The sequence below is a fragment of the Lutra lutra genome, chromosome 6 (genome assembly GCF_902655055.1).
Source record: "Lutra lutra chromosome 6, mLutLut1.2, whole genome shotgun sequence".
NCBI lineage: Eukaryota > Metazoa > Chordata > Mammalia > Carnivora > Mustelidae > Lutra > Lutra lutra.
The window spans coordinates 129,952,373-129,962,794 of record NC_062283.1 but is presented as its reverse complement, the minus strand read 5'-3'; the positions used below and the strand labels follow the sequence as shown (position 1 = coordinate 129,962,794).

Below are 10,422 nucleotides of genomic sequence, written 5' to 3'. Positions count from 1 at the left end.
CGCCATTGCCCCGCGGCCGCCTAGCCCTCAGTCCGCCTCCGTGGCCTCGGCTGGGCCTCGCCGGCCCAGGGCGCGGCGTCCCGGCGAGTCAGCTGTTTCTCGCCGGGGCACAAGAGGCGGAAGCCGGAGAGACGCAGGGAGGAGCTTCGCGTGCGGGGTGAACGCCCGTCCTACGTGCTCGTTCGCTTCGCGACCGCTGTGCGCGAGCCCGGTGTCCCCGCGGCGGGCAGCAGCGGCGGCGTCGGTGGAACGCGGAGGGGGCGGAGGGAGTCCGCGGCGGCGGCGGCTGCAGTAGAGAAATGGCGGAGACCGTGGCGGACACCCGGAGGCTTATCACCAAGCCGCAGAACCTGAATGATGCCTATGGGCCGCCCAGCAACTTCCTCGAGATCGATGTGAGCAACCCGCAGACGGTGGGGGTCGGCCGGGGCCGCTTCACCACCTACGAAATCAGGGTCAAGGTGAGGCTTTCTCCCCTTCGGAGAGACCCCTCCCGCCGTCCGTGGTCTCCCCCAGCCAACCCACGAGTGGTCCCCTCCGGCGGCTACAGCCGCCCAGGCCGGGAGCCCCGGGCTGATTCGGTCGGGCAGCCTTGTCCCCGGGCGGGGTCTTGGGCCAGGGCCCCGCTTCCTCTAGGGCTTACAAGGGGTCTGCAGAGTGAGCTGAGCCCAGCCCTGGTATGTGGAGAAGGTGCTTGAAGAAGAGGGCGTGGGTTGAGCGCCGCTTGCCCCTCAAGCAGCTGATCTGGGAATGACATTTGAGTTGGAAAGGTGTAGATCTTTCGAGAACACAGTGCTTCATCGGCAGGGGAGCTAGATCTGACTGAGAAAGGGGGTTTGCGCAAAGTTGAAGTTTTCCCAGTCTTCTTGAGCTGGAGACTTTTCCTAAAGGTGGCCGAGCCAAGCTGGTTGGTTGTTCGAGGCCCTTCCCGAACTACCAAACTGACCAGGTTGTACACTTCTCGGAACAAAATCTAGTGGGTGTTCATAGAAGCCTGACGAATTTGGTAGGGCTGAGCCTGGAGAGAAGAGTGATAGACTTTAGCCTTTTGGGCCACCATCGTGCTAAAGGCTGAGGTGTGGCGAGTGTTGTCTACCTCACAATCCAAGACTACAACTGCTTTTAAGAAAGCCTATTCACTTAGGGATCTTGCTCTCTTAATTTCGAGATTTGCACTTAACTGAATGAAGGAATCAGCTGAAGTAGAAACACACTTATAATTTCGTAGCTAGTATTTGATAGCAATAAGTAATTCAGATGATTTGAAAGATGCTAATTGAAAATAGTGCTTCACTTTCACTGTAGTTCAGGATTAAAGAACTTTCTTATGTATGAAAGTATCTTTAAAAGTTAATGACCTGAAATTAATCTAGCTGTTAAAAACGGCAACAAATTTTACTAAAAATTAAGAATTTCACTTTACAGTAATCGAAATTTACATAACAAGTTACTATTAATATTTAAGTGGAGTAATTTCTTATTAACTTGTGCATTTTTTTGTGCATATGGTCAAAAAACAACCTATAATTTGCCATCTTCATTTTTAAGTGTACAGTTCAGTAGTGCTAAGTATATTCATATTGTGAAATTTATGCATTTAAAAAATATGTGTTGCTAAAAGAATTTTAATAATCAGTCTTTAAAATGTGAAACTAAAGTTTATGTTCCAAGTCACCCTAGTGTCCCTACGGATTTGTAAACTGAGCCATACGCAGTTTTGTGAAAAAATCCAGGCTCCCGTATAGTCAAGGAAGTGTTTTACCACATAAGCCTGGTGAAAGGGTAAGGCCCCCCCCCCCCCGCCCTTTTTTTTTTTTTTTTTTACTTTTGGAATGATTTTATTTTTTTTTTAAATTTTTTTTTTAAAGATTTTATTTATTTATTTGACAGACAGAGATCACAAGTAGGCAGAGAGGCAGGCAGAGAGAGAGGAAGGGAAGCAGGCTCCCTGCTGAGCAGAGAGCTGGATGTGGGACTCGATCCCAGGACCCCGAGATCACGACCTGAGCCGAAGGCAGCGGCTTAACCCACTGAGCCACCCAGGCGCCCTGGAATGATTTTAAAATATATGGCGGAATGTTCACTAAAAAGAACTTCCTCTTTTACCCTAATTCACCACCATGTTTTCCTTTTATTTTTTGTGCTAAAACAGAAGTTGATATTCCTGTTTCTAAACTTCCATAGTTCGTACTTCCTGTCATACAACTGAAGCAGAATCTTCTGCTTCCACTTCCTCCATTTAATAACTTCGTGTTTATCTTGCTGAGTGCATTGTATTAAATGCATTGTATTATAATTTAATCATTTAAAAAGACATCTGATACGTGATTACTGCATAGCTGATGGGACACTTTAAAAATAGTGTTTATGGTATGATCATTTACATTTTTTTTGATCATTTACATTTTTAAGAATAATCCTTTTTAAGAGTGGTTAATAAGTTATGGAATGAACAAAGAATACACCTGCATTGGTTTGTATCATATAAAACAGTTTTTTTGTGTGTTAATGATGGTATTAGTCATATATGCAGGTATCCCCAAAAAAGTGTAATTGAGTTTCTAATGGTTGTGAAATGACATTGGAGTTTTTCTTAATATGTGGTGTGTTAACTTAAAATTCAGAACACCTTATAGTAAGACAGTAGGTCTTACTTAAGTAGCATATGATTTTTTAGAGTAATTACAGCCTTGTGTTAAGGTAAAATGGCCAGGAAGATGAATAGTTAAGTCATTTTGTAATTTGATTTATTACTACTTTCTAAACTGTTCTTCTCTCCCTAGCCCCTATTGCCTGCCCTTTGCTGCTGAATTGCCATGTGGAGTTTGGGACCTTAAACTATCTTATAGTTACTTTCTAATCCTGGTCTTGAGAAAAGTGTTCAATTTTATAGAATCTGATTGAAATTACTCTAATTCACAAAGTAATTTTATCTAGATAGTGGTGCTTTAGAATGGAAGTTTCCCAGTCTCCACTTATCTTTCAGTTTGAGGGTAGTGTTTAAGACTATTAGGATCACTTGATTAGTATCTCTGGGCTTTTGAAAATAATTGGTACAGTGTTAATGTTTTTAAAAATTGTTCTAATGGGTAGGTACAGCAGAGAGCACCATAAATGATGAAAGGTTTAGGAAAGCTCGGGGTTTAGAACTATTTTGGCATATTAAAGAGAAGTTTAAAGGAGAAACTCAGTCACTATTTTTGAAGTTTGTACTATAATGCCACCTTAATTTTCTGGGGATTTGAAGTTAGTTTAGATCTACTATTGTAACTAGAGACAGTTGTTTCAAACAAGAGGGAAGTTAAGGATCTTTCTTGAGCTCTGAGTTCAGTGAATAGATTATAAGCAGAGTAAGGTCCACAATCTAAACTCCCATTTCCCCTCTGTAAAATAGGTATGCTAGCAATAGCATGTACTCATAGGACTAAATGAGATAATGTATGTAAATCTCTTTAGCATTGACTGGTACATATACTCAGCTTTCAAAAGTTACCTCTTTCTAAAAACAGATAGGTTCTAATTTAAAAGGCAGTGATTAACTAACTACACTTTCTGAGTTACTGTGCAGTTGAGTTACTAAAATTGTTAGATTTTCTTGGCATGGAAGTATACTTTCATTGCGGCAGATGTAGCATAAAAGAAGCCATCTTGTTCAAGGAGCTTTTTTGTTTGTTTGAAATTTTTATTATTTTGTGTGATTCCATGTAGAAAGTTGTGATGTCATTTGGAAGGTGGTAAATTTCATATTAAGCCCAAAAATATTTAATAGAATACTTCATATTTTAAGGTTGCACATTTCCTGTGATTATAATAGTATTCTTACCGTTTTATTGAGATATGGTTGATATACAAGGTATTAAAGCTGTACAGCAAAATGATTTTTTATGTGCATATATTTTGAAATGATTACCACAATAAGATTAGCTAACATGCAACTCCTCGCATAGTTACAGAAGTAGCCTTCTAAAATTGAGGCTTATTAAAATACAAAGCTGAATACTAAAGTTTTTTTTTTTTTTAAAGATTTTATTTATTTATTTGACAGAGATCACAAGTAGGCAGAGAGGCAGGCAGAGAGAGAGGAAGGGAAGCAGGCTCCCTGCTGAGCAGAGAGCTGGATGTGGGACTCGATCCCAGGACCCTGAGATCATGACCTGAGCTGAAGGCAGTGGCTTAACCCACTGAGCCACCCAGGCGCCCTGAATACTAGTTTAATCAACTTTTTTTTTTAAAGATTTTATTTATTTATTTGATGGAGAGAGAGAACATGAGCAGGTGGAGGAGCAAAGGGAGAAAGAAAAGGGAGAAGCCGACTTTCTGCTGAGCAGAGAGCTGTGTGTGGGACTTGATCCCAGGACCCTGGGATCATGACCAGAGTGAAAGGTAGACACATAACACACTGAGCCACCCAGCCATATTTTTTTTTTTAATTAAGATTTTATATATTTATTTTAGAGAGAGTACGTGGGGGTGGGGTATGAGGGGCAGAGAGAGAAGAGAAACTCAGGTAGACACCACACTTAAGTCTGGAGCCTGAATCAGGACTGGAGCCGAAACCAAGAGTGGGTGCTTAACTGACTGTGCCACCCAGGCGCCGCAAGTCTGATAAACATTTGGACAAGAAAGATGGTTAGTAAAAGTAGCATTTTGACAGTTTTCCATTCTAAACCCGTATTGGTTATTTTATTCTGTGTGAGTCCTCTCATTTTAAATTGGAAGTTATTAATATCGGGGTTGGAAACTAAGGAATACATTCTTAGGGGCGCCTGGGTGGCTCAGCGGGTTAAGGCCTCTGCCTTCCGCTCAGGTCATGATCTCAGGGTCCTGGGATCAAGCCCCGCATTGGGCTCTCTGCTGGGCGGGGAGCCTGCTTCCTCCTCTCCCTCTGCCTGCCTGCCTCGCTGCCTGCGTGTGATCTCTGTCAAATAAATAAGGTCTTTAAAAAAAAAGAAAGAAATTCTTAGACTTGCTATCAGTATTTATAAGAATGTTTTAGTAAAGGGCCCAGATATATTTTTTTAATGATGTTTTAAAGAATCAAGGTATTTTATGCCAAAGGACATCTGCAGAATCTATGTAGCTTTATCAGCTGGCCATGAGATGTCTGATACGCATCTTTGCTGGTGGCTACAGCTGGCTTCCAGGATCTCCATGAAGGATGGGCATGTCACTAGCTTTCAAGGTTCTTACCTAATCCATGCCTTAAGATGGGGGAGGGAAACAGTGACAGTTAAAAAGTAGTCCTGCTATATTGGGCTACAAGGGACTGTTCTATATTGTTCATTATAGTACTTTAGGGAACGAAAGCACAAACCGTTGTCTCTCACCCAAAGTAAATTATCTGACTAGTGTCACAGCCGGGGTTAGATTGGAAGTAGTCTGGTCCTGGTTCAGAATTGCTTCACAGCTGCAGTTCATTTAATTTAAAACAGGACATTAAAACCTTTGTTGTCTGCAGCTTCGTTTTGGGGCACCCTCAGGTGTCTGAACATTGGAAGGAAATCCCAGGGTTGGTACTCTTGAGACCTGAGTTGAGTCTTCAGTAATGCACAGTGGGTAAGACGCACCCAGGAGAGGCGAGCAGCTGCAGAGAGCTTGCTGTTAAATTCTGTGCTCTGATGAGACCTGGAGGGAACACGTTGTTGACTGGCTGGCGGGTGATGTTATAAAAGGCAGGCCTTTTTTTCTGTGTGTGTTGAAGCTGAAGAGGGGACTTCGCACTTCAGTGCTTCTTCTATTCAAGGCGCTGTGCTATATATATGTGTCTATGAAATATGGAGCGCTTCATGAATTTGCGTGTCATCCTTGCGCAGGGGCCATGCTAGTCTCTGTATCGTTCCAATTTTAGTGTATGTGCTGCTGAAGCGAGCACTGCTGTATATATATAACACGGTCTTTGAGGTAACTGAAGAAAATAGGGAATATTCCTGTTTTGCTGATGTAAAAGCTGGGGTCCCTGTTGATCTGATCCTCATCTTTGGTCCCTTCCTCATTCTTGCTTTATGTTCCAGGCCTGGTGAGCTGCTTGTACCTCCTAAATAAGCTGAATTCTCTTTTATCCAGGCCTCTTGTGTCTACATACTTCCTCCGCCATTAAAAACCATCTTCCTGGGGCGCCCGGCTAGCTCGGTTGGTGAAGCGTGTGACTCTTGATCTTGGGGTTGTGAGTTTGAGCCCCACATTGGGTGTAGAGATTACTTTAAAAAATAAAGTTATTTATTTATTTATCTTTAAAGATTTTTCTTTATTTGTCAGAGAGAGCGAGAGAGCACAAGCAGGGGGGAATGGCAGGCTGTACCGTAGGCACAGGGGTAACTGGCCCACCCAGGTACCCCCTTGCTATCATTTTTTTAGAGATTTTGCTGATCCTTGGATTTAGATTGGATTTCCTTCCTGTATAGCCTTGTACCCCTATGAGGGTTAAATTTATTTGCTTATTTGTGGCTTCCTTTAGTTCTTGTATCTTCCACTATAAGCTCCTAGAGGACAGGGACTGTCATAATCACCCTTATTCAACACCTGGCACTGCACTTCCATGTAGTGGACATTATGAATAATGACGTTTAGGAAGGTTAAGTAACTTGCCCAAAGTCATGGGTATTAAATGGCAAAACTGGGATTTGATCTACATTTTCTGACCTTCAGAGCCTGTATTGAACATTCTCCTGGGGAGCCTTTGAAACCATTGTCTTCTTTCATTGGGCAGAAGTGGGATTTGGGAAATGGTAGTTTATTTATTTATTTTTAAGATTTTATTTATTTTATTTTGGGAGAATGAATGATGGAGAGAGCATGAGCCAGGGGGAGAGGAAGAGGGAGAAGCATACTCCTCGCTGAGCAGGGAGCCCAGCTAGAGTGCTTCTTAAACTGTCATTTCCTGAGGTACCTGGGTGGCTCAGTGGGTTAAGCTTCTGCCTTCGGCTCAGGTCATGATCCCAGGGTTCCTGGGATTGAGCCCTGTGTTGGGCTCCCTGCTCCGCAAGGAGTCTGCTTCTCCCTCTCCCTCTGCCTCTCTGCCTGGCTCTTGATCTCTCCCATCCACTCTGTCTCTCTTTGTCAAATAAATAAATAAAATCTTAAAAAAAAAAAAAAAACAAAAAAAAAACACCCTAGCAAGGACACTTTACTGATACACAGGAAGGCTCATTCCTGGTTGCACCATGCTCTCTGTCTCTGAGAAGTATGAAAAATATATATGGAACCACAGTGGTTGGTACTTAGATGTGATTTAGAAAGGCAAATTCTAAGTAAATAAATGGAAACAAATCAGCCAACCAGAACAAAAAAGCAGATTAGAGATCTGAGAGTGGAGAGGAAAACCAATGACATTTGCCAAAGATAGAAAACTGGTTTTGGAGGGGAGGTAATTTAGATACTAGCTGAAAGTGTTACAACCTGTATAGCTTAGCTTTTTCAGAACGAGGGGAGGCCTTGGCTGTATTCAGCCAAGACCGTTGTTTTTGCCACTTGTACTGTGTCCCCATGTAAGAATCAGGGAGGTGAGCCAGGAGTTAGGAAAATATAAAATATATATCCATCTAAGAAAGAAATTATTATTATTATTATTATTATTTTGAGTGTGCACAGGAGCCCAGGTGGGGAGGCAGAGAGACAATCTTTTTTTTTTTTTTTCTTTAAAGAATTTGTGTACTTATTTGTCAGAGAGAGAGCACAAGTAGGGGGAGAGCCAGGGTCCTTGCCAAGCAAGGAGCTTGATGTGGGACTTGATCTCAGGACTGTGGGACCATGATCCAAGCCCAAGGCAAATGCTTAACCGATTGAGCCACCCAGGTGTCCTGGGAGAGAGAGAATCTTAATTAAGCAGGCTCCATACCCAGGGCGGAGCCCAGTGTGGGGCTCATCTCACAACCCTGAGATCATGACCTGAGCTGAAATCTAAAGTTGGATACTTAACTGACTCAGCCACCCATGTGTCCCAAGAAAGAAATTCTTATATTTTGTTAGTATTGCCACACTGTACCTTTAAAGTGGAAAAGTTTAACTTTCAGCAGTCTTGGTGATTCTTTGCAATGGAAATTTTCCTGTCTTCACCTTCATAATCATGCTTACCAAAAAAGAAAAAAAAAGTTTGAACTGTTGTTTTTATGTACTCCGATGATTTTCCATATCGTGCTGCTTTCATGTAAGCGGAGCCAGCAGTTTTTTGAACATCAGATAAGAGAGATGGTATCCAAGAAAAGCAACACTATAATCTCAGTGTGGCTGTTTACTGATTTCATAGTTAATGACCTAACGTGTTCAACCAGAGTTTTACATCCTTAAATATTTAGAACCTAGGAATTTTGACATGGTAGTAAAATGTGACATATGATGTAACTTTCAAGAAAGGTGGTATCAGGATACAGTTTTGGGCTGTTCTCACAGAGTCTTCAACAGTAGAGTCTTTATTTTTTCACATGACAGGTTTCAGAGGCAATCTTGGGCTGTTACCCTGGCTTGACTGTCAGCTCCCAGCATCACGTCCATCTTCTAGCCAAGGGGAAAATGTATTCCTGCCCCATTGCCCTTTTCCTCAAAAAGAAGCTGGGAATTTAGTCACATCTTCAGCCATGTGAAGAAAGGAAGAACAGACACTGTTCTTTCTTTGCTTTACCACAATAAAGAAGGAATTGGGATCAGCCCTTCTAGGGTGTGGCTTTAGCAACATTCTGATCATCTCTCTTAATTCTTTACTTTTTTGCTGATGTCTGATTTCAAAGTTTAGAGGAAGGTGGGTAAGAAATAAAATTGAGTTCTCATTAGTTCTGACAATTTTTTTTTAAAGATTTTTTGTTTATTTTATTAGCATGAGTGGGAGGGCCAGTGGGAGAGGGAGAAGCAGACTCCCCACTGAGCAGGGAGCCAGGGATCCCAGAACCCTAACCTGAGCCAAACGCAAATGCTTAACCAACTGAGCTACCCAGGTGCCCCAGTTGTGACAGTCTTAAATGTGAATGAGTTTTGATTTCTTCCTGAGAATTAATTTCGATAAGTTGAGAAAGACTATTGTTAAGACATGGCATATCTGATAGAGGTATACCATGGGATTGGGGTTGGATTAGAGGTGTTGAAAATACATGATTAATCTTTTTTTTTTTTTCTTCCATGGCTGTTTAAAACTATGGAGGCAGTTTTACTTAGGACCAGCATTTTAATTGATGGTAGAATGATAGAGTATATAATTTGAGATACCAGAATAAGTGAGATCATTGTCTCTTACCAGAAAATCATAGAAGACTTGAAATAATTTTCATAAAATTATTTTGTGTCTAGCAGTATCGGAACGGGCACTTCCTAATTCTTTGCGCTCTAGACTTTGATTTTATCACTGATGTAACATCTCTGTTTGCTTGGATTTCCTTAAATTATTTCCACATTTGCCACCTATAGATTGTTTGCTTTCTGTTTTTTCCCCACTCCTGCCTTGTGGGATAGTAAATTTGGGAATTTTGATCCATACAGAGGAGGAGAGGAGTCTCAAATCTCCTCTCCTTACATCCATTTCTTTGCATCTCACTCCTCTTTTGCCTTGACATTATTCGTTATCTTGAAGCGGAAACAGAAGTAGATAAAAGTCTTGTTGGCTAGGCATGTATTATGTATTGTTAGGCCTTTATTTAAGTTTATACCCAGGGGTGCCTGGGTAGCTCAGTTCATTGAGCATCTGACCCTTGGTTTCAGCTTAGGTCATGACCTCAGGGTTGTGGGATAGAGCTCTGTGTCTGGCTCTGTGCTCAGTGCAGAGTCTGCTGGAGATTTTCTCCCTCTCTCCCTTAAGCTTTCACTTGTGTGAGTGTGCACATATACTCTCTCTCTTTCTCTTAAATAAATAAAATCTTAAATAAATGTATTTATAGCCAGAGATGCCTCCCATATTGTGTAACTTGAGAACTTTTTTTTTTTAAGATTTATTTATTTATTTGGAAAGAGAGAGAGCAATGAGCAGGGGAAAGGGCAGAGGGAGAGAGAGAAAGACTCAAAGCTAACTCCCTACTGAGTGTGGAGCTGGACCTGGGGCTTGATCTCACTGCCCTGCCCTGAGATCAAGACCTGAGCTGAAATCAGGATTCAGAAGCCCAACCTACTGAGCCACCCAGGCACCCCACTGAGAACATTATTAAGACACTAATAGATTAAAAAAAAAAAAAAGGTACTAATAGATCTAGAGCAGGAGTGAGCAAGCTGTGGGCTTCCCTGTTTTTGTAGATTTATTGGAAGACTTCCACAACTTAAGGCAATAAATTTGTGTTTTAAGCTACGAAGTTTGTGATAATTTGTTACAGCAGCAATAGGAAATTAATAAGAATGACCATACCCTTTTACTAAAAGTCATTTCCCGGGCACCTGAGTGGCTCAGGTGGTTGAATGTCTGCCTTTGGCTCAAGTCATGATCCCAAGGTCCTGGGATTGAGCTCCATATCT

General features: G+C 41.9%; 1 protein-coding gene and 1 non-coding gene across 3 annotated transcripts in view; one reads left to right on the top strand and one right to left on the bottom strand.

The window, feature by feature from the left end:
• The window catches only part of SNX3 (sorting nexin 3), a 45,097-nt gene continuing 34,675 nt past the window's right edge, over positions 1–10,422 (top strand). Inside the window, exon 1 of one of the 2 annotated variants that reach the window (XM_047734129.1) lies at positions 1–395. In XM_047734129.1, the coding sequence (XP_047590085.1) occupies positions 300–395 (96 nt within the window). In that variant the 5' untranslated portion in view covers positions 1–299. Of the gene's footprint in view, positions 462–10,422 lie in introns of both variants that reach the window. The other variant, XM_047734128.1, reaches the window with a different exon arrangement.
• On the bottom strand, positions 5,769–5,872 carry LOC125103374 (U6 spliceosomal RNA). Its single transcript, XR_007128378.1, has one exon. It is a non-coding gene; the product is annotated as a U6 spliceosomal RNA (small nuclear RNA).